This window comes from Andrena cerasifolii, chromosome 1 (assembly GCF_050908995.1).
Source record: "Andrena cerasifolii isolate SP2316 chromosome 1, iyAndCera1_principal, whole genome shotgun sequence".
Taxonomy (NCBI): Eukaryota; Metazoa; Arthropoda; class Insecta; order Hymenoptera; family Andrenidae; genus Andrena; species Andrena cerasifolii.
In genome coordinates, this window is record NC_135118.1 from 5,666,077 (window position 1) to 5,690,020 (window position 23,944).

General features: G+C 39.0%; 2 protein-coding genes and 1 long non-coding RNA gene across 5 annotated transcripts; 1 reads left to right on the forward strand and 2 right to left on the reverse strand.

Annotated features, from left to right (window-relative positions):
* Nucleotides 1-948: 948 nt before the first annotated feature.
* His2av (Histone H2A variant) lies at nucleotides 949-5,889 on the reverse strand. 2 transcript variants are annotated; one of them, XM_076830412.1, is made up of 5 exons: nucleotides 5,757-5,889; nucleotides 5,534-5,611; nucleotides 4,071-4,196; nucleotides 3,316-3,445; nucleotides 949-2,495 (listed from the first exon to the last, which is right to left on the reverse strand). In XM_076830412.1, the coding sequence occupies exons 1-5, from the start codon at nucleotides 5,757-5,759 to the stop codon at nucleotides 2,434-2,436; spliced, it is 399 nt and encodes a 132-aa protein (XP_076686527.1). In that variant the 5' UTR covers nucleotides 5,760-5,889; the 3' UTR covers nucleotides 949-2,433. The 2 variants fall into 2 exon arrangements, with proteins under 2 accessions (XP_076686527.1, XP_076686536.1); XM_076830421.1 differs by having other exon boundaries at nucleotides 4,083-4,196; nucleotides 5,757-5,874.
* Nucleotides 5,890-7,152: 1,263 nt separating this feature from the next.
* Sparc (secreted protein, acidic, cysteine-rich) lies at nucleotides 7,153-23,067 on the reverse strand. 2 transcript variants are annotated; one of them, XM_076830344.1, is made up of 6 exons: nucleotides 22,906-23,067; nucleotides 13,050-13,132; nucleotides 12,605-12,826; nucleotides 12,067-12,285; nucleotides 8,401-8,751; nucleotides 7,153-7,757 (listed from the first exon to the last, which is right to left on the reverse strand). In XM_076830344.1, the coding sequence occupies exons 2-6, from the start codon at nucleotides 13,122-13,124 to the stop codon at nucleotides 7,701-7,703; spliced, it is 924 nt and encodes a 307-aa protein (XP_076686459.1). In that variant the 5' UTR covers nucleotides 13,125-13,132; nucleotides 22,906-23,067; the 3' UTR covers nucleotides 7,153-7,700. The 2 variants fall into 2 exon arrangements, with proteins under 2 accessions (XP_076686459.1, XP_076686467.1); XM_076830352.1 differs by lacking the exon at nucleotides 22,906-23,067 and adding an exon at nucleotides 21,166-21,205.
* Nucleotides 8,749-10,963, forward strand: LOC143378605 (uncharacterized). The gene is made up of 2 exons (XR_013088314.1): nucleotides 8,749-9,051; nucleotides 9,094-10,963. It is a non-coding gene; the product is annotated as an uncharacterized LOC143378605 (long non-coding RNA).
* Nucleotides 23,068-23,944: the final 877 nt, after the last annotated feature.

The window sequence follows — 23,944 nt, forward strand, 5'->3', positions numbered from 1 at the left end:
TGGGTTCATTGGTTAATGGAACTCGAAGAAAAGAATATGATTGGAGTTTTAGTAATCTTAGGTCCACGAATTGCAATCGGTTTTAAGACGTCTCGTGTCACGTGGGCCACCGATGGCTCACGTTAGTCAGCGGAAGTGGTTCGTCCGAATGAAAAAGGTGTTTCAAAATAAAAGAAGGCTGAAATTATGAATTTAACTATTCTTCTGCAATTAGATAAAGCAATCTACTTTCTTCGGCACTTTTTATTGTTCTATCCAAAAATTGAATTTCGAGCGTGGTACGGAAAGTGTTAAGATCGTTTTTCGAGCTAGCCGATGTACAAATTTTTCTGTATGATTACGAGTACTATAGGATAATTAATATATTGAGTCTTACATGTGGTAAATTTAAATGGAAATAATTTCATAAAACATCTGAATATCTCAGTCGCGAACAGTTTACCGCTCCATATTTATTAAAACTTTTATAAATTCTATTATCCAGATAAGTTTGTGCTTATAGTTCTATAAGTACTCTTAATCATATTACTTTGGACACGAACGTACAGAATTAATGTTTACACGATGATAATCATACAGAAAAAGAAGTAGTTTCATTATATAATTCTTAAACAATATTTATAAAAATCCGCTATCTGATTCATACACTCTTTCTGCTTGCATCGTGGCCTCGACCATCGGGTAGCCGTCATCTTTAATTACACAGGCACATTCCTACCACAGAAAGTATATTTCTAAATCGTACGTTTACATACAATACGGAAATGTGACATTATGCAATTCATATAAAATGATGCATTTACAAAAATTATTCGTTGCGTTACAGCCTTTTAACTACACATTATCATTTCAATTTATACGAATCCAACGACTTTTAAAGGCACAAAATACAAATTAGTATATTTTTACCCACGAGTCTCGAGATTTCATTTAATAATTGGACGATGCTTAATAGTAAAACTTGTCTTTATTATGAAAAATGAACGTTTTACATATGGCTGGTATTTAATAAACGGTGCGATACCGTAGGTACAGTGAGAATTACACTAAATGACAGAAGTAACGATCGTTTCGTGAATGATAGAATAAGAAATGATATGAACAAAAACGGAAAAAGAAAAAAAAAGCTAGGATTGCTTTCATAAAAACATACATGCTGCTTGTATGTCTCAGATTGCCTCGATTTCTCTATGGTTTTTACATTAATCGAATACTACTGAAATAGAGATTATATCTTACATCAAAGGTTTTGCGATGCCGAAATATTTTTCATTTCACTCTTACATAGGTAAAAGCCTACTAGATTCAAAGGTTCCAGTCTCATAATTTTTAATACACCGTGGCACAAATCCCAACACATCTTCAACTGTATTTTCGAGTGAATTCAAGAATTTGACATCCGCTGCTTATAGATCGTGACATCAAACTTTGACAAAGTCGGCGGAAAGAAATGTTTACAGACCTACGGCTCCTCAACTATCCCCTATAAATCTACCTTAACGTTATGCAGACTGAAAACTTCAAAATTTTAATCAAAGATATTTGGCAAAACAAACTTCCAGGATACAAATTGTCGAAACTTAAAAGGTTACTCTAGAGATGTTTAAGCACACTGTTCACTGCTATAAGACAATTTAAGAGTATTTAATAACAAGAATGATTACGTATTTAGTTTTACTTATGTCCACATTCATAGAGCATTAAACACCTAGATGTGTGAGTAAAAATTTAAAATGTTTGATATTGAAAGTACAAGAAACTCGTGAAATAAAGACTACTTAATACTTGCATGTATTATACATTTTTCTTTCTTTAGAATAATAGTCATGCTATATCCGAATAGCAAATTTTAAGAAAACAGCGTTAGTAACACGCGGCAGTTTAAAAAAGAGACAAAGTTAAGCACCATCGATTTAATAAGGAAGTAAAGCAAACGTTTCTTTAGAAGTTATAAACAGTTTGACACATCCAAGTCCTTACATACTCCAACTTTCAAAATGTTTAGTATCCGCTTACTGTACCAAATATTTCTGCAGCTTTGAACTAGCCATGCTACAACGCATCGCTCGTCAAATAATTGCAGTGTAGCGTACACTAAAATTTTCATTTCGTTATTTCGGATCTATGATATTAGTTTCCCTTTCCTGAATGCCAATTGAGTGGTGAAAATTTGTCTTTTCTTTAACTCTCATTACCTATATTAAATTATATCAATATTTGTTTTATTTATATATCTATATATATATATTTATATATCTATATACATATATACATATAGATATGTATCTATATATATATATATACATATATATATATATCACGCCAGTCTCGCCATCAATTTAGTAACGTAGGTACACTTTGTCAACAATCACTCTGCTGCTTCACATTTGTTTTGCCTACATAGCTTGAAATATTTCTGAACGAATCACTAAATTATGCTGGCTTTTGCGAACCCTTCTTTCCAATCAACGATTTGTGGATATGTGGAATGACACCTGTAAAGAAATAATGTAATATAATAGAAGCGGCATAATATTCCCGTTGACGCAACGCTGATAATTATTTTCTGTTTTACAATACAAACAGAAACATTTGTAATGTAAAAATGATATTAATGATAGCCAGAATATAACGTACACCTGCCATACTCTCTGCGACGCTAAAGCGCTTAACTCGGCGGGAGGCGCTACTGGGTAAAATTTACCACAGATGCACAAATTGCGAAAATATATTTTTTCTCGCGCAATCCGGTGCCGTGCCGTTCTAGGTACCTTTCGGCGGAGGAATAACCGACCAAGTGCAATAAAAGACCTTTCACTAACACTATGTAAACTGACGATTCCAAGTGCCAATGTATGTACTTTAGGAAAATTCTAAGTATTATTTTGAAAAAGTTGTTATGAATTGTTTTCTTTGCGTTGATAAGTTCATAGCATCTACTTTTGACATCGATCTCAATTTGATATTGTTACTAAAGTAAGAAGACTAATTTCTGTTATTCGATTTTATAACAAAGTAAAAATTAAGAAGACTGTTTGAGTTTTTGTTACAATTTTTTAAAGAACTTTAATAAAGATTTTGAGATATTTCTTCAATTTTGTTTGCTTCTTAAAACACTGTACTTTAATATAAAAATAAGAAAGTTAGAAATATTCCGAATCTGTGGTTTTCAATTTTGGGTATTTTTGACCCGGCAGCGACAACGTGTGTTTCGTATTGGGGCGCGAGTCCCGCCGAGTTAAGCAATTCTGAAAATGACTCGAATTAAAGCATTTCTTCGGTAAGTAATAGTTGAAAATAGATCGAAGAACGTACCTCCTCCCGCAATAGTTGCTTTAATGAGACTATCTAATTCTTCGTCACCACGAATGGCGAGCTGAAGATGTCTTGGCGTAATACGTTTCACCTTCAGATCTTTCGACGCGTTTCCTGCCAATTCGAGTACCTGCAATGAACAAAGTATTCTGTCACAGTGCATCTATGCCGCCATTATTCGTTCGCCAAAATATTAGTAGAAAAAATGTAACTTAGTAAACGTAACTATTAATGACAGACAGGAAAGAATGATAGAATAAAATATGTCAGGGTTACAGAAGAACACTGTATACAATAAAATCTAAGTTTATGTCATAAACATCTGAATACATTTCTCGATGCGATGGAAACAAACAATATAACGTACATGATTCCTAATCCAAGTCTGCAAGTATTTAACATTTATACAATGTGTTCGCACAATTATAATTCCCTGTTGTAGATGAGAACAGATGTGTGTACATAGTGAAGAATATGAGTCTACATAACACGATAAATAGAAAAATATATTGTTCTTTGTTTGCCTACGGTTGAAAAAAAGGCGGGAAAATCGGCCATGATGGTTGGCGTTAGTGACGCCATTAGTCGCTAGTGATGCCAACGTATACAGTCCTGGTTACAACAGCTCTTCCTATTGTGCGTATTTCTCTCTTGTTCTACCTCACTCTATCTCTCTCTCTTTCTTTCTCTCTCCCTCTCTCTTTCTCCCTCCCTCTCTCACTTTCGGCTTTACGACGCTTCCTTCTTTTACATACATTCTCACTCACCTCAGCAGTGAGGTATTCCAAGATAGCTGCGCTGTATACCGCCGCCGTAGCACCGACTCGGCCGTGACTTGTGGTTCTGTTTTTCAAATGCCTATGAATCCTTCCAACAGGGAACTGTAGAGAAAATAAACGTGACACGTTCAGTATGCGTAAAAATGGTTACATATCCGGAAGCGATATTGCTTTCGTGGCAAGGTAAATATTTACGGGTTAGGACGCATCATGTGTAATGCCTGTTCTAATAACATAAGGTCACACGCGTCAGCAACTTTTCATGCAAGAAATATCGAACGACGAATAATGACACGATCTTCCGCAATATTCTACGTTTACAGCGTCGTCCCTGTTACGATATCCTGCGAAATTGTGTTGCATTCGATTGCCCCCCCCCCCCCCCCAAAAAAAATCCCACCTCATCTGCACATGGAACGGTATATGTAACTCGGTCCTCTTTTAACGCAACGGATATCGAGCGGCATACAATGATTCGACTTTCCCGAGCTGTGCAGCTCTAGTACGTGATTTCGTCATTCAATAGTGCACGCCCTATATTGCATTTATTTATCATTATTTACAGTAATGCATTCTCACGTGTCGATGTATATCATGAATATCCGATATTCATTTGAATTTGATGTAGCAATGGTCCGAGTCCATTACAAAGTTGCGATAATTTGCTAAACGTTGCTGTTATTTAAGTATTTCTTTCCGTATATATGTATATAATCGCGCGTGTAATATACTACAAAAATGTACGAATTATCAAAACGAATTGTTTCAATACCTGAATGTTTAAACAAACTGTGAAAGTGGTATACGATCTATATAAATAAACAATTCATTCGGTCAAGCTACGGTGACAGATAAACGTAACTGAGCACAAAAATAACAGAGATGAAGTCACTGTCACTTCGAATTACATCAATGCATTTTACCATAATACAAGAATAATACAGTGAATTATTGAAACAACGGTTAATGTCAAACATTTTTCCGTTGATTATGGGAAAGAAACAATTCACTGAAACTCATCAGTAGTTGAATTGAAAGATACAAGTGCAGGAGATGGTGGGGGGAGGAGGCGACAACAGACTCAACCGTCTCGTTTGAAAACTGCCGAACTTAGGTGTAACCACCATAACTTTAATTCAAAAAATAATATATTTCCCCGCCGATTTACGCAACGTCCCGCGGCGAAACACGTGAATTAAAGTTACGCGAATGGATTTCGCATTTTTCATTCGTTGAAAAATCACTAATTCCCCGTGAAAATGAATAGTTTATTAGTTATCTAAAAACACCTCGGTTTTTCGCGCCAACCATGAAGATTTAACCTGTATACCTTCGAAACCTAACAAAACAATCGTGTATGTGCACGCCGACGAGAAATAATAACGGTGGAAGTGTGTTCTACGGATTCGAAACCGTTCAACAGCAAGTACTAAACTCACCTGCAAGCCGGCCCTCGCCGAACGAGAGACCGCCTTCGCCTTTGCTTTACCAGAGTCCTTGCCCGCCTTTCCGCCAGCCTGTTCGGACACAAAAATTGCGGTTAATTTACGAGATACGGCCACGAAACTTCGCCAGAACGTAGTGTGGACATCGTGGAACACGGTGGTGTAGTTACGGGATGCGGATGGCCGAAGGATCCGCCGAAAACTCGCGGATACTCACCATTATGCGACAAGAGCCTTCGCGGTTCACTACACGACAGACTTACGACGAGCACAGACGACGCCGTCTAAGCGCGGTCCCGCCAAATACGTTTGGCGCTGTCGTCGCGTCCCGCGGTCACCCCACGTGACTAAAACACACCAATTGCAGTGGCTCGGTGAAAATGCCTGCTCGCCATCTGTCGGCTTCGATTCGTTATTAACAACTTTGGTTGAAACGTGACGACTCTATCTTGTATCGCTTGAACGTTGCTTTGTGTACCCTGGGTAATTTTCCATTCTACCTAAGGTACATTGTATCATTATTCACGCCGGCCATCTACCGTTTATTTTCAACTTTATCGAACACTTTCAAAGGTTTTTCGTTATTTTAGCTGTAACGACCGTTTATTTTTAATTCCTTTTGTCCTTTCCTATTGGAGTCACATTTTTCCCTTTAGTATGGACGCGTGTTTATGGCAAAAGGAGTGGAATTCCTTTGGCGTTGTAATAACAAATGCGGGCTTAACGGAGACAAAAGAAGCTCGCACTCTGTTTATTGTTCAACGTCAGTAAAGGCTGATTCAGTCACGTCGAGCAATTTAGTCGAGTAGCGAGTATTTTAGTACCTTTTCGTGCGTGAACATCAAAATTTAGTCATGTAGTTTAGTAAAACAATGGTAAATTACTAAATTACTAACTACTCGACTAAATTACTCGACGTGTCTGAATCAGCCTTTACTTCTGCTTTAGCCTTTTCTATTTATTAGCACGGCTAAAAAGATATGGATATATTTATCTCACCAGAATGTAATGCTGTTACGACGCAATAACTTTTACTTAATGGGTTTCGTAGAATTGTTAGCAGAGATGCGGAGAATATTCATGACTGTTTCATCGTACCCTACGTGCGACAATATGTGGTGTAAAGATGTTAATCCCGAAAAAAAACGTCTTCGAATATTAATGAGACGCCGTCGGTGAATTTGAAAGCAGCCAATCGATGGACTGGTTATATCAACATCAACAACAGATTATTCCTTTCTCGCATGCTTTTTCAGATTAAAAAAAAAAAAACAAAGTGACATTATATTAAAAATCCACTTTTGAAATATAGCTTCAATAAGAACACGATAACTTATATCTACGTCCGAATAATTTAAACCGCTTAATGTATTTGATGAACGTATTACCATTTAACACGACGATCCCGAACTCGAGTTAAGGCCAGACGATAGGAAAGAATGTTTTCGCAAGGAGCGTAAACTGCAGAATTAACAGGAGTACTTTGGCCTCCGTTATCCGATAAACGAGAAACTTAACTTACGCCTGAAATACGGAAAAAGCACATTTTCCTCTCGGAACTTAATAGTGGCCGACGCCGCGAGGCCTGGTGTAACAGATTAGCATCGCGCAGATCAAAGAAACTGTATCACTCTTTATTGATAGAAAGGCAGTCGTATAATAAATTTATACAAAAAGGTGTGTCTGAGTGTGTATATATTTGTGTGTGTGTGTGTATGCGTGTGTAAGTATAGAAAATACGTACGTTGTTGCTACGGGGATAATGTCAAGATTATGCTTATATTCAAGGAGAGGAAACGAGCAGGTATGTCGCGTTTCTATTTGAACCCTCACATGGCAAACGGTTCGTCAGCTTGTTAATTATTACGGAGAATTATCGCGTTGCAGTCCCTAACGTACACATCTCTATATTATCAGGGAGCACTGTCTAAAACTGGTTGGCACGACCATGATGGGTTGCGATATCGACGAGCCTCTGCGCAGACATGCGCACTGCACCCCGTTGCAGCGGTTTACTTGCGATTTTTCCCGCCATTTTTCTCATCCCTCGCCCTTTCAGCGGCACTGCACACCGTGTGTTTACTCTCTCGCTTTCTTCACCGTTCCATCCGCCTGTCCAGCCGCAACCGCCGCCGCGTGTCGTTGGAATTTATCGTGGTTATTATTGGTCGGAGTTCGTCACTTCGGCCAGCTCGTCGCACTTGTCGTCCAGATCGTCCTGCGATTGTCGAGATCAATATTATTTCAACTCTACTGTAACGACTTAGCACACTTAAAGCAAAGTAGAAGCTAGATGAAAGAGGGAGTACGAAGCAGAGTCTGGTGAACTTCGAAAGATTCACGTCCTAACAAAATCGCCATTCGTATTTAAAGAAGCATACGTGCGTTTTAGCCTCGTAGCCATTTAAAATGGCGCCTCGTGGATATCGAAGGGTGAATTGTTCGAGTTTAATTATTTAAGGGAAATTTAGCGACTGGATACAAATGTATTAGATACTTCCTGTACTTTGTTTATGGTTGTGCAATGTGAAATATTTTATCTAAACGCAAACCGAAGTGTTTAGAAAATTTCTTGAACCCGAAAGTGAGGATGAAGTCGTATAAAACACAAACTTGGCAACATTTCAACCCTTTGAATTCAAATTTGAATGGGATTTTGTCAAGTACTTGTTCACCCGCTTGCTTCGAGTTCCATAATCATTGGCAACTGAAAAACGAAGCAAGTAGGAAAAGGAACGTGAAACTTGGAGCTTCTCCTTCGAAATAATTGTGAACTTAAAAAGTTACAATGCTTCCTCGAAGAACTGTACCCTGTTACTTTTGAATTATATGATTCGTTTGCAGGAATTAAGAAACATTACCTCTTCAAGCTCTAAGCATTTACCCCATTCGGTAAGGGTGATTTTATGGTCGTCGTTAATATCGCAGGAGTCGAGGAACGGTGCGATACAATGCTCGAGGGCCATCAGGGGCGCTCTAATAGGGAAAAGTTCGTGCCTAGAAACAGCCCTGTCGTGGGGGTGGCCGTCTAAGTCGCACCACTTCCAAATGGCGGCGTTGGTCCAACGTAACGTGTGATTCGTTTCCGCTTCGCGTTGCATCTTCAAGTAGTGCGACGGCAGTTCTTGACGATCGGCCAGATCCCTCATGATGTTAAACAGCCAGTCGCGCATGCGCCTTGGGAAGTCGGCCATGTCTTCCTCTTTGCACATCTGCGCGGAAGAGAAGTAATTTTTATAAAATCGTTGAATGAAAAATTCTGTACCACATTCAGGATTACGAATAAATTTGATTTATTTGTAACGTGTGCTATTTAAATATCGTTAAGACTTGATGGTCGTTTTAAATAAATGAAATTAGATTATAAAACTTCTGTTTTACTTCGGTTTTACGCCACTTTAATTGCACTGAGTAGATAGGTATTATTTTAAAAGAATATTAATTGCAATGTTTATTTAATTGTATGTCAGTTGAAGAGTTTTATTATGAAAGGTGCAACGTTATATCTTCGTGTACCTTGTTATGAACTTCTTAACTGGTGTTTATTTTTACAGTATAATTTCATGCTGGCGCGTATGAAATTCGGTAATAATTTAGAAGTTTTCCATCCTCACCGATTTCAATGATTTTTGGAAATGTTATCAAGATCGAGATTCTGAACAACTTCTTCCTATACATGTTACCGCCGCACGACCTTCGTTTTCGAGATATTTGCGAAAAACTTCTACACTTACACTTTCCAACTTGTCCCGGGTATTAGTATTGGTTGGGGCTAGATAAGTGCGGGGGGGGGGGGGGGGGCGTAAAGCATGATAGCGAACTGATGTGAGTTTAGAGATTTGAACCAGAAACTTGCGGATGCCCGTCAACACCCCGACTCATATCGGTTCGCTAGCATGCTTTACGCGCCCGCGAACGGGCGCGCGCTCCCCGCGCTAATCTAGCCCCAACCAATACTAATACCTGGAACTTGTGGAATGCGTTGCGTCGGAATAAGTCAAAAGAAGTTTTTCGCAAATATCTCGGAAACAAAGGTCAGCTTCGTCATTTGTTTTGTCCCTTGCTGGCGCATACGCTGCCACGGAAGCGTACTGTATATTCCCTGTCATTTAAGAAGGAACCCGTTTCGCGCATGTAGAATGAGCTCATTGGCTCCGAAAGAGCGTTGGTGGGGGTACAGCCAATAGTGGCTTCTCCCGGCACCAATGAGCGTCAACCTGCGCAGAACCGGTCTAAACTCGTCGATCGGCAGGTTCCTTCTTAAGGGGACCTTCCGGTATAGAGCCCAAAAAAATAGGTGATATTTAGGAATTAATTAAAGGAAAACTACTATACATAATTTAATGGGAATTGTTGCATTGTATTAAGGATGTCTTAAGCTACGGAAATATATTTTTTGTTTTATAATTAATCATTGCAGACGGCACTGGGGAATCGTGAAAGTCAAGGCGTTAAAAAATTGATCAAAATCGGTGGGACCTGTGTGTATCCCCAAAAGTTATTATCCGATTCGACTGAAACTTTTTTTATTTTGAAGAATATATTTCTGGCTAGGGGGGGGGGGCAGAAAGAAATACAAAAATGACATTTTTTAAAAAAAATAACGACACTTGAAGTTTGAAATCACTTTTTTCTTATAGTTTTCATCATTTCAACGCCTTTAAAAATTACAAATTCTTAATTTTTTTGTATTTTTCTGGTATCCCCCCTAGCCAGAAGTATATTCTTCAAAGTAAAAAAAGTTTCAGTCGAATCGGATAATAACTTTTGGAGATACAGGTCCCACCGTTTTGAGAACACTGTTTCGAGAAAAACGCGTTTAAAGTTTTACGTGAGTGTCGAGTGGCCGGGTGTTACCCATGCATTTGCCGCTACTCAAATGCCTATAACTTCGAGAATTTTACGTATTTCAATAATTCCTTTTAAACACGCATTCCTAAAAGGTTGAACATTCGAAAAATGAAATAAAAAAAATCGACTTTTAGACCCGAACCTCCCCTTAAATGACAGGGAGCATATGTAGGTATACAGCAGGATACATTATGTAGTAGCAGCAGTTTTTCGCGAATATCTCAGAAACGATGGTCGAGCGGCGGTAACATGTATGGGAAAAAGTTGTTCAGAATCGTGCCCCCGACATTATATCCAAAAATCATTGAAATCGGTGAGGGTGGAAAGCTTCTAAATAATTACCTGAAATTCTTATACTAAACTGTTATTAGGTTTTAACTATCTCTGTTTACGAACGAATAGTGAATGTAAAATCAATGGATCTTTGTTTCATAACAAATAGTATATTGCATTCTTTTGCGCTGTGGTGTCATTAATCCATTGCCGGCAAAGCATTAAAATAAAAACTCCAGATTCCTTAAAAATACCAACATTTTCAGGAGATGTGAATATCGTTACTATAGATCAGAATTTTTTAAAAAAAAATAGTGACTTTTCATTGTATATGCCCTACTGAAAAAAAAGATTTAATGTCACGTTCATGCAACAAGAGCTGTTAATAGGTTAAATAACATAAGCTGCCGCGTCTAAGAAACACAGCGAGGCATGGGTATAGTATTACAGTGAAATCATTTCAGTGAAACAACAATACGCAAAAGATAAGATATACTTCTGGTTACGAACAAAGTATCTCGTTATATCACTCAGCGATAACTGCGAGGCTTCTCATCAATGAGTGTCACCAAGTTTTACAGTGGACACTGTTAATTATAATTAACGATGTACCAGAAGAGGCACGAATTTATGGGGCGTTATGGGGCACGCAAAGCATGCCAACAGAATATTTTCAAAAATATTGGTGATATAAAAAAATGTTACTATTCAGGCAAAGTTGAAATGTTTAGCGGGACCCACTTTTCGATTTAATTTGCTGCTCTCTACGTGAAAGTGGCAATGAGATTTGTTTCAAATGAAAGATTAAAGGAGATTAAAGAAGTTTTAAATCTAAAGATTGACAAATAAAGCCACAAAGCTGGAAGCAAATATATTTAATGGTTTTGGTTTAAAAAATCCCCAAAGTTCGCATCATTTTTCGTCCGTCAAGGTAGGGAGACCCCTTAACCCTTTCGCTGCTAATTTACATTTTCGGACGATTCTCGAAAAGTGTCAATTTTACATCAATAAAAAAGGTTATTAATTTTCATTTTTCATTATTTTCAGAGAACATTGCTGAGTATAACAGTACAACAGAATACATTTTTTAATGCGTGGACTATAGTCGAAATCCGCAGCGAACGGGAATGTAGTGGCGTTCGACTACAGTCCCACGCTGAAAAAAAAACCCTCATTAAAAAAAAAATTCCTTTTTTACATGACTAGTACCTATCTACAGCCTATTGGAATACATTAATTACAGCTACTAACTCAATTTCACAAAAAACGTGGGTTAGTTCGTTTGTGCTCCTAATTTGAAAAACTATAATAACTTGTGACATTGTACCTGCCCCACCCTGCATATCAGGTACATGAGACGCTGGTGCATCCTCGATTCATCACTGAAATTGGTGAATACTTACAGGCATCTGTCGGCATTCCCCATAGTACTCAATGTGAACATGTTGATAGTCGGGTCCCCTGCACCTGGTGTCACCAGTGTCGCAGAAGCAGCGCGCCTGGTAGACCTCGCAGTCGCTGCCGAAGGTCTCGTTGTAGTTGTTGCAGACCTTTCGCCTAGGATCGACTTCCGGGTCGCAGACGTCCACGCAAACGCATTCGGCGGTGTCATCGTCGATAGCCTGCAATTATCGTATCTTCTGCAACCAAATCCTACGAGTGCCCCCCTTCCCTAGCTCAAAGTGAACGGGCTGGAATCAGCTTAGTAGCGGAGACTCGAGCAAAGTTTTATTTAAAAACTTCCAAGTAGGACGCTTTATTTTAGAAACGAACTGCCCCTTGAGCCTGGCGGAATGAATTCATGAACTGGACGGAGCGTTCTCGAAGCTTGGCCGCGAAGAGCATTCCACGCGCAGAGCGTTATCCGCTCAGTTATAAAACGCTGGGAGCTAGAGGAACGCATGCTTGCAGCCGCGGATGGTTTTATCGCCTCCGACGAACCTTGCAAACTCGTCCTGCGCCACAGTGTTTGTCCATGCACGGGTCCATACGGAGCAAGCTCTGACGCTTCGATCCAACCTCGTTTCTGCCATCATCGGGGGTGACCTCAGCGTCCTCCGCTGCCTCCTCGGCTATTTCGTCAGCCTCAAGCATGTTCATGACCTCATCTTGAACGCTGGCTTCCGTCGTCGTGGTCGTGCGACGGCGATGCTTCCTTCGTCGCTGGAAAAGATCGATAATCACAACTGCCCCCCGAGCGTACCTTTCGCGTCTTGGGAATGAAATGGGAGAGGTATAATACAGGGAACGCAAGGCAGAGCGTTCCCATCCAGCATGAGAGAGCTCGTAGCGCTGCTATCTCGATGAACCTCCGTACCAATTAGTAGCAGCGACTCAGCAAGTATATCTGTGTTTAATGCCACGGGTATGTTTATGAATATCCTACCTGTTGGGCCGAAACGTCCACCACCAGTGCCACTAACAGCAGCGCAAATAAAAGGAGCTGCAGCTTCGCCCGCATTGCGATCTCTGCGACAGACAAACGATCGATGAATAGGTCCGTGTTCGCTTTAAGTATAGCATGTGTTTTTTTATCGCGCGATTTCTTGCTCGCTTTCTGTATCGTTTAGATACAACAGTTGAACTGGGGCGAGCGCGTCTACTATGGGAAGCGCACGAGGTTCGGATCATCGGTTTGGATGAAGTCTTGCTTGCGAGATTTCAAAGTCAAGTTCCAAGTTTCGTGTTTTTTAGGTCCTGCGGGTGGATCTACAGATTTTAAACGAATAATTGCGGAGATAATGAAGAGACAGTTGAAATGCACACGTATGTGCTTGGGATTACTGTATGGATCACGGTTGAGCAGCCATGGAAAATTAATTATTGTTCCGTGCTCACGTATCATCGTGCATCGTGTACATTCGAAATCGATTTTCCTCCCCTATGCGTTTAATATGTTATTATATTAGATCGGTGCCAGTGGCGGATTTAAGGGGGAACACCACTGTTGTGACGGCCGGAAAAGCCATTAAGCCATTTTCAAGATTCTTTTTTTTTCAGGAATAATTTACAGTTTTTGTAGAAATTTCTATTACCTACCTTTAGTACGCTATCTTAAGGGAGTATATAAAAAAAAATAAATAGGAAAACATTCATAAATTTTAATACATTAATTAATCTTCTAGACCCCCCCCCACGCGAGATTGGTTTAAGGTGTAACTATGGAACAGCAGGTCCGAAATCAAATTCCATTTTTTTGTTATAAACTATATGAGTGTAGTTTGCGTTGCACGTACGGATTCTTTGATTGAAAACTAATTTTTTTAAATACGCTCGAAAAACTGTCCATCTTATTCGCGGATTCTCGACACTTTTCTTCTAAAGCGCACCATTTTTACAAAAATAATTTGTTTAAGAAATAGGTACGTACAACGGAAACTACACTCATATAGTTTGTACAAAAAAAATGAAATTTGATTTCGGACCTGCTGTTCCATAGTTACACATTCGAGTGGAGGGTCTAGAAGATTAATTAATATATTAAAATTTATTGATGTTTTTCTATTTATTTATTTTTGTATAGTCTCTTAAGACAGCGTACTAAAGGTAGGTAATACAATTTTTCTATGAAAACTGTAAATTATTCCTGAAAAAAAATTCTTAAAAATAATTTCCCTTAAGGAAAAAGCCTCGGGTGGCAAACGTTCTGGGATACCCTGCAATACAGAACAGAATTACAAATAAATTTACGCGCGTGTGGGAAATAATAAAAATATAGTGTTTGGACAAAATCACTTTTTTTTTTGAAGATGGGGCTCAGGCGGCAACCGCTCATCGGCCGCCCGTTAAATCCGCCACTGGTCGGGGCAAAAGTTCGTTCCCCCACTTTTAGGTGTTAGGTGTACTGAAATTGGATCGACTCGTACTTTTACCAGAAGAGTGGCAAAAAATCATAGATAGCCAAGGAAAATACTTTGATTAAAAAAACACGTGGTATATTTTTAAATACCTTTTTTCCAAATCCAACTACCAAACTATTTTCTCTCTCAAAATATTATATCTGAACAATAACTCTGTAACTTTTCAGCTTCTAACACTGAAGTTTGTAAAAGTTACAATTTTTTGAAGATTTCCTTCGTGTCTTCTCGGCATACGGTAATCCAGATTTTTTTTACGAAAACTCTGATGAAATCTCAATAAAAAAACTATTGGAATACATTCTAGAGACCTTGAAATTGACCCACGATTTTTTCCCATAACGATTGGATTCTTCAAATGAGAATGTTCGTCGTTCAAAAATTGTTCCGGGTGTGAGCCACCCAGGTGTGTCAAACTTGATCCAAAAAGGAGGTGTGTCAACGAAGGGTTAATATTGATTAACAAAATATCCGTCTCTATTATCGAGAAATTTTTATTCTTACATTTTATAAGTGCCATTCCACCTAGAACTGTTATTATCAAAAACTTTTACATTATCACTTCTCATGGGAACTTATAACGCGAGAACATTTTTAAAAAAGAATTCCACGGTCCACGTTTCAAATAGAACTAATTGAAAAGTTTCCAGAATTCTCTCGAACCCTGATAATTGCCTTGGTTCGATAAATCGAGCGAACTTTTCCACCGAAATAATGGAAAATTTGAGTGCAACCGGTGACCCGAACGTCGCGCACTTCGTTAGCACGCGTATCGCCGTGCTGAGATCTTCATCCGCAAAGAGGGGCTTATTCTCATTCCTCACGCGACTCGTCCGATTTAAGCTGTCAATTGAAGATCGTTTGCCCTAAATGGTACGCACGATCGCGACGGTGTAATTTCGAAAATTTAGAGTAACGTAACGCGCGCGAGCGACCGATTCCGTTTAGGTCAGCCTGGCCAGCGATAAATCTCTGAGACCTTAATAGGAGCAACGAAGCGATAACCCAGATACTTGGAAATCACGATTCTTTTACCAATGTTCCGTAACAGCTTGAAGTGCGTGCCGCGGCCGCGCGATTCGCCTACCCTGATTCTTTCATTGTACGCAAGCACATCTTGCGACAAATGCAGATGATAAAATCTAATAATACGATACGCCATCATTGCTTCGAATTAACGAGCAGAAACGAAGGCCGCGGCTCATCGCCGGGATATCAACGCCCACTTCTGGCGCGGGGGTTGCCCTCGCTTTGTTCCCAAGCTTCCATGAATTTAGAACAACTTTTCAAAGTAACCGTCCGCTCTTTGAGCGGTGCGGAAGGTTTGAAATTCAGATGGCTTATTTGCAAAGTGCAGGCACCAGTTTTTAACGTCAAACAGCACTCTCGAAGCTGCTGTTATAAAATAATTAGATTCCAACTTGGCGGACCACTTTCCCACTTAGGTTCTTCAGATTGTTTAACTTTAGTCGCCGTATTTGTAATGTAAATTCTTCACTGGACGAATCAAAGTTAAACAGTTTTCTTATGGTTATTAAAGTAATTATAGATTTTAACTTGCAGGAGTATTCTGTAAAATTGAGGTGCCATATTACACAGTGTTTTTAAGGGTACTCTCCGGTCAAAACGCTTAACCCTTCGTTGACGCACCTCCTTTTTTCGGTCAACTTTGACATACCTGGCTGGCTCACACCCAGAGCAATTTTTCAACGACTGCCATTCTCCTCTAAGAAATCCAAGTTTTGTGAAAAAAATCATGGTTCAATTTCGAAGTCTCTAGAATGTATTCCAATAGATTTTTCATTGTGATTTGATTACCGTTTTTGTAAAAAAAAAATCTAGTTTACCACGTGTCGAGGAGAAACGAGGAAAATATTTAAAAAATTGTAACTTTTACAAATTTCAATATTAGAAGCTAAAAATCTGCAGAGTTGTTGTTCGGATATAATACTTTGAGAGAAAAATTAGTGTGTAAGTCGGTTTTGAAAAAAAAACTATCTATTTTGCATATAGAAGGTACAGAGCGTCAATATCAGCTTATGGGCGGCTCACGCCCAGAGGGTTAAAAAATACGCGATATTCACGAATTAAAAAAAAAGAAACCGAACGACATTCGGGAAAAATGCTTTTTGCACTTTATTACTTCATATTTGAAGAATAAACAAAAAAATGATTGTTTGAATTTTATCAATTTTTGCCTTAGATATACAGCATTCATTGTACCACTGTAAAAATTAGAGCCCTTCACAGGCACCACTGTAAAAAGTTTATTTATGAACCGATTTAAAAAATTCTTGCGGCATTCTATTCCTAATTCGACTCGCTATCGCCTTATCCGCAAGGAGTAATTTTGGATCACCCATTTTTTTTTTATGGACAGATTTATGCGGAGCAAAACTGCTTTTTTGCAACATTGTGTTTAAACATGTGGTAAAAATCGCCGAATTGTTTGCGATGACGACGGATAAGGCGATAATCATTCACATATATTTTAAGAATATTTTTAATTTTTTTATTTCAGACGAGCTCTAATTTTTACAGTGGTACAATGAATGCTGTATATCAAATCCAAAAATTGATAAAATCCAAACAATAATTTTTTTCTTTGCTCTGCAAATATGTAGTAACAATGTCCAGAAAGCTTTTTTATTTTATGTTGTTCAGTTTCTTTTTGTTTAATTTCATGAAAATCACGAATTTTGTCAAGCGTTTCGACCGAAGGGTACCCTGAAGAAAATTGAAATTCGGAGACTGTATTTACAAAGTGTATGCTTGATTTTACAGTTAATATGATAAAATATTCTTAAGGTCGTAGAACGCTGCAGAAGAAGGTGGTAACGGATCCTGTGGTCCTTGATTTACGAGAATCTCGGATGATATACGGTTACCATTTTCTTTACTTATTCATTGCGAAGGGTGGTTGCATGTGTGTCAAGCTGAGCACCTTTAACCCCATATTTTTTACAATATTTTCACCGCTCGTGTATTCATATATTGCATGACACTCGCGTGGTTCTTCAAGCGCCCATTGTTAACGAAATATTTCAATTACAAATTTTCCTCTCCTTAGATATCGAGCGAACCCTCGCAACGCTAAACACGTATACTGTAATTTTAACTGAACTATTCAACTTCACTTCTTCGTTGAAATAAAATGCTTCCAAGTAATTAATCAGCTCTATATTATTATTATATAGGAAATATATTTCGATCGAGAAAATATTGGACTAAATTTTTAATAAATAATTGCCCAAGGTAGTAGAAAACGAAGTAGAAGTTAAAAAATATTAACAAATGTTTTCGCACATTATATCAACGTTAATAATTCCCCTTGAAATCTTATGAATTTTAAAAGAAAATCGTATATTCTAGCAACGGGCTACCATTTCACGATGATTTACAGATCCACAGCATGGAGCCCCAACTTTCAGCGGCTAACGCGCTAAATATATCTTGCTTGGTTTATGCGTAAGTCTTCATTCGGTTCGATTACATTTGTAGCGCGAAATTTCCGCCGATCGTTAAAGAGAGGCCTTCAACAGCGATGCCATTACGCGACATACGTCAGCTTCATTTTTACTTCCCTCCTCAACTCCAGCGGAGGTCACATAAATTATTATAAGCATTTCTGAAAACGCTGATCCGTACACTCCTCGCAAGCAACGCATCGAGCCTCCAACGTGGCGAAATAAAAGCTGGAAACTTGCAAGTTTCCAATCTGCCGTCGCTGCGTGCAATTTATCTCGGTGCCGTTTCCTTTGTTCCTAGGAATTAACTAACAGCGCCGCACCCTACACCACGGCAGATCTTAATTCCTCGAAGGAACGTGTCTGCGTTCATCCATTCCACGTAATCGCGTTAACCCTAGAGCACCGGTCTTGCATTTCAGGCGAGCACTAAAGTGTCGTGATTTAAATGTCCTTAAGTATCTTTTTAAACCCTGCTCTATTTTTACGAACGGATGAAACAACCTTCCCTGTCAAAAGAGCAACAACTATCTCGGGAGAAAAGCAGTGCTATTCACAGATCGCAATTCGACGTTGCAATGTTAATTATAAGAAAGAAAGAAGTGAACAAAAATGTTGGACAGATTGTAGTTCGAGGTGCTGCAGTCTCGCTGGTGGAACGACAGTTCAAAGTGTGTCGCGACAACAGCGCGAACCAACGATATAGTTTGGCGAGGCGTGGAGGCGAGCGTAGGAATCGCGAGCGACCCTGTTTTTATCGCCGTTCTGATCGGCGCCCACGAAATCGCATAATCGTCGCCGTAAGAAGTGTTCGCGAAGTATCGTTTTACTCTGCGTGTCTGCCGCTCGTGACCCAAAATCTCTCGGCTGATTGAATCGCAGCGGCAACAGAGGATTGGTACCGAGCAGTAAAAGAGAGTCACTGCGGGGCCTTTGGGCCATTTCACGCGGGACAATTTTGTGGCTGGCCAAGTGGTTCTTTAAATATGATCATGCACGTTCTGTTTTTTTTTGCTTTTTTGAAACAACGTTATTATTGTTAAGGGGAGGTTCCAGTGTAGAGCCCCCCCCCCCCCAAAAAAAATAGGTGATATTTAGAAATTAATTAAAGGAAAACTACTATATATAATTTAATGGGACTTGTTGCATTGTATTAAGCATGTCTTAGATTATGGAAATATATTTTTTGTTTTAGAATTAATCATTGCAGACGGCACTGGGGAGTCGTGAAAGTCAAGGCGTCAAAAAATTGATCAAAAACGGTGGGAACCTGTATCCCCAAAAGTTATTATCCGATTCGACTGAAACTTTTTTTATTTTAAAGAATATATTTCTGGCTAGGGGGGTAGAAAGAAATACAAAAGTGACATTTTTTTTAAGAAAATAACGACACTTGAATTTTGAAATCACTTTTTTCCTATAGTTTTCATCACTTCAACGCCTTTAAAAAATTAGAAAATTTCAATTTTTTGTATTTTTTCCGGTTTCCCTCCTAGCCAGAAGAATATTCTTCAAAATAAAAAAAGTTTCAGTCGAATCGGATAATAACTTTTAGAGATACAGGTCCCACCGTTTTGAGAACACTGTTTCGAGAAAAACGCGTTTAAAGTTTTACGTGAGTGCCGAGTGCCTGGGTGTTACTCATGCATTTGATGCTACTCAAATGCCTATAACTTCGGGAACTTTACGAATTTCAACAAATCCTTTTAAACACGCTTTCCTAAAACGTTGAACACTCGAAAAACGAAGGAAAAAATAAATCGACTTTTAGACCGGAACCTCCCCTTAAGTGAATGTGAATGGAGCCCCAGTCGTGGACTACGCCAGTGTAGAAAGGCCTTTAAGGAGTTACATACGTTTAGTCGCGGAGAAAATGAACGATTTTAGGATTTTTTTTTAAGCCTTTTATGAAAAAATAAATAAAACGAAATGCTTAATACACATGATTCAATACTCCACAAAGCGTACAAAAATAATTTTTGTATTCAATTATTTGATTTTTTTAACAAAATGACATTCTTGTATAACAATGTTACCATTATGGGCTGAAGTACTAATTTTTTTAATTTAAAATAAATAAAGAACTTCTGGCACTTTAAAGTTAAATGATTTTTTTCATGCAAAATTTTGCTTTGTACTTGTGCATATAAAATGAATTAAACAAAATGTAAAAAAAAATAGCTCGTCAGCTCTAAGTGGCGACATAATTTTAGAAGAATATCATTTTATTTTACAGATCCATCGATATTTAAAGGAGATATCATGCTGTCCATTTTTTCTACAGCGGTCTAACCTCAAAAATCATAAATATACAAAAGTTATTATAAATAAATTTTTCCGTGCACTTTATGGACTAATAAATCATGTTACCTAATACGTACTCTGTTTTATTATTTTTAATAGAAACCGTCAAAAAAATGCCTGAAATCATTCATTTTCGCCGCGGCAAAACGTATGTAACCCCGTAAAAAAATTCTGTGAATCATTTTTGGTGTATGGGGAATATTAACTTGGCAGAAACTAAAATCGCAGTCGTGGGCCACAGAAGAATTTAGTGTGAAGAGGCCTTCCTGGGCATGTTAGGGCCTTCTTACAAGCAGTGGCGGATTTAAGAAAAACGGCCCAGATGGCGAACGTTCTGAGGGGCCCATTTTTCGGGAAAATGAAGAGATAGTTTACTTAAAACGGGCCACGTGTAGTAGTACGAAAAAAAATGTAGTGTTTGGATACCTATCTAATCATAATTTTTTTCGCAGATGGGGCCCTTGGTGGGCCTTCTGGGCAGGGGCCCAGGCGGCAACTGCTCATCAGCCGCCCTGTTAAATCCGCCGCTGCTTACAAGGGAAAATGCGTAGGGAAAATGCTGGTTTAAAAAATTGAATAACGTGGAAAATGTGTGAATCGAATCTGAAATACCACTCGCGGACCCCAGAAGAGGTTCGAATAGAAGCACCTTTAAGATCACTTTAGGGCTCTTTTACCAGAAACGTTTCTATAACTCACAACTGGTATTTGGCAAAAACAACTGCTTTAAAAATAAGAAAGAACAACGGAAGAAATGTGAATACGAATGTACACTTGCCAGCCATAAATGCCCCGTGTGAAAGGACCCTTACTGAGGCCCACACTATTCTAGGCCGCGGTATCCTGGCAATGATAAAAAGTACAACGCACGTACCTTTACCGATGGGACAACAAAGTAGATCCTGTTCGCGAAAGTCGTCGCGCTTCTTTAAAGACACATTTGGTCACTGCGCGTGAATATTTTCGAACGGCGGAAATTCTTTTCGCTGATCGTCGAGAAATTGATTCAGGCGTGTATCGCGATACTGCAGAAATTCGAGAGGTCCCGCGTCCAGTCTTCACGACGTTGGCGACTGTCTTGAAAACGGCGCTATTAAATTTTCTTTATCGTTCTTATCGCCGCTGCGAATACCTTTCGAATCTGTACAGAAAAGTGCGAGATGTCCTTCGATGGAGTAACACGTGAAACGGTGTGAGATGCACTGAAAATTAATCATACTTTCCCCCCCATAACGAGGATGTTGAATTTCCGTTCTAAAAGGGACAGATTCCGAGGAACGCAAGATAAATTAATTGTGGCAAGACACCCACGCTGTTATGCCATTCTCCCAGCATATTCGCGCTCGTGTTATAGAAACAATGAATTAATTTTATTGTTTAATCAGAGAGATGAATTCGTGGCTTCCGTGTTGACGATCTTAACTGGATAATTAAGTGGTCAGACGATCTTCCGCGTATAGAATTTAATGGCAGCGACGTGTGCTCTTGTAATGTTTAAATAAAAATACCAAATCATGGGCATGTCAAATATCCAAGCGTTGCGCACACGATTGTTTAACTTATCTTCTGTTTGAACAGTGTTTTTTTTTTATAGATTCTTTATTTCTGGCCTGTGTTATGAGTTATGTTTATTCAGCAGCTCTGAAGAATGCAAGGGGAAATATTGGAGGCTTATTTTAAGAAAAAAAGAATTAGGGTGGCTACACAAAGTTTCGTTACATACGCCGGGTACACTTCATTTTTCATTGTTTTTACCACGGCACGGGTGATTTCAATTGGACAGTAATTATTTTAAAAGCTTTCTCGGAATTTTTGTTATATTCTGCACTCCTCTGTATTCTGAATTCATATAATATAAACCATAATTAAATATTGGGTAGAGACTAATTCTGATAAGTAATTATTCGACACCCTGAAGCATCACCACAGCAAGAAAATATAATTAAATTGTATAATAAACAAAATTCATCAAAACGTGAAAGAAAACCCTACATTTTCTTATAAATTAAAATAACAATACCAGTTAATAAGTCCGACGTCTACGACCTGCTACCTCCCATCGCGTCAAATATAATTCATAAAAAAAAACACCTCACATTTTTCCACGCATCTCATTTAAAATTGCAAATAATCTAAAAATCCCTGCAAGAATTTCCAAAAACTTTTGCAGAAAGAAAAATCGGTTTCTCAGAACTCCATAAATTTTCAATACACCCCCTCCCCTAAGAAAAAAGAATTCCAAAATGCAGCAGACAACAAACTAACTTCCAACCGCACATACCGTTGGCTCGTTGCTAAAACCGACCAGGTCCACTTTATTTGAAAAATGAGATTTTGGTCTCTAGCACGTGCCAATCATTTTTCAAATTAAATTCGTATTTACAGAAAATTAAGAAACATGGACTCGGTCAGTTTCGCCAACAAGCCAGCGACATTCGCGATCGGCGCGAATTGTTTGGAAAAAGGATTCCCAAAAGCGTGTCGCGCGCGACTGGCGAGACCCAAGTTCGGCGGACAGTTATTTTCGTAGGGGCGTTGAATCGTGACCGCTGTTATGCCCTCGCATGTATGCTAGCGTAGAAAGGAGCACACCTGCCGCACCTCCGTTACGTACCTCGTGTCGATTCTGTTTTGGCAATCGGTTCCTTTCCCTTCTTCCCAGCGCGGTCGCTTCGTCCTTTCTCCGGTGGTCTTCGGGAACGCTCGAAAGAGCCCTCCAAATCGGTCGCTGGACCAGTACTGACTGCGCGCGACGCGCGGCGAAACGGCGAGCAGAGAGTAGCCGAGCTCGCGGCGAGCAACCAGAGATGATCTCATCGTTTTTCTTTTCTCCGACACCCCCGTTTGATCTTTCTGCCATATGCAGGCTGGTCCTCGCCCCTCTTGTCGCTTCACGAGCGAGGCCCCGCGACCAATTACGCAACGCAATACCCTGTACACTAATAGCGCGTGCTCGCGCGGCCGACAATCGTTTTTCGAGAATCTTCCAGCCGCCTGACGAATTCAGCGCTCAAGAACGTGGCATGTTTTCGAATTTCCCGCGCTTCGACTTGCTCCTTCGGTGGTCGACTAGGGTAGACGTCCCAATTACCGTGCCTTTATGCTTAAAGAAGCCGTACAAAAAAAATAGCATTAATAAACAAGGAAAGAATTTTGTTTAATTAAGTTAAACTATTAATGTGTGTATTACAAACGAGAAGGTTGCATTTTTAAATAATTAGGGTATAGTAAAAAAAATTCAAAAATGCATATGAAGGTTTCGATGGATTTACCTAAATCCTTGCTGGAAATTGTAAGGGACGCGTACTTTACAGAACTGAATAAACTGATAATTATCATGATTTGCACTTATGTAAGGTGTTTATTATATCATAAAAGGTCCAAATTTGATGAAAAAAGAATGAGCACTTTTGAAACGTTTTCGTATTTTTAAAGTGAATCCGGTAATTTGGACAGGAATTTAACGCTTGTCCCTATTACCGTGCCCCTCGGTGCCACTGGCTCCCTCTGTAACTGCTAAACCTAACCTTACTTTCGTTTCTCAGAACGGGTGAACAGAAATTTACATTTGCATGTTTGGCTTTTGTAGTGAGAAGGTCATTTTAAAATTACATAAAAACACCTCTCGTAGGGCAAAAAATTTTTTTGAACCG

Coding starts and splice junctions, on each gene's coding strand:
- His2av (XM_076830412.1), bottom strand. Junction 3,446..4,070: donor CTGCTGAGGTGAGTGAGAAT/GTATGTAAAAGA, acceptor TGTTCATTGCAG/GTACTCGAATTGGCAGGAAA. Junction 2,496..3,315: donor AGCAACTATTGCGGGAGGAG/GTACGTTCTTCG, acceptor ATTTCTTTACAG/GTGTCATTCCACATATCCAC.
- Sparc (XM_076830344.1), bottom strand. CDS start 13,124: ATGCGGGCGAAGCTGCAGCTCCTTTTATTTGCGCTGCTGTTAGTGGCA. Junction 12,286..12,604: donor GCGCAGGACGAGTTTGCAAG/GTTCGTCGGAGG, acceptor CGATAATTGCAG/GCTATCGACGATGACACCGC. Junction 8,752..12,066: donor GGGAATGCCGACAGATGCCT/GTAAGTATTCAC, acceptor TCTTCCGCGCAG/ATGTGCAAAGAGGAAGACAT.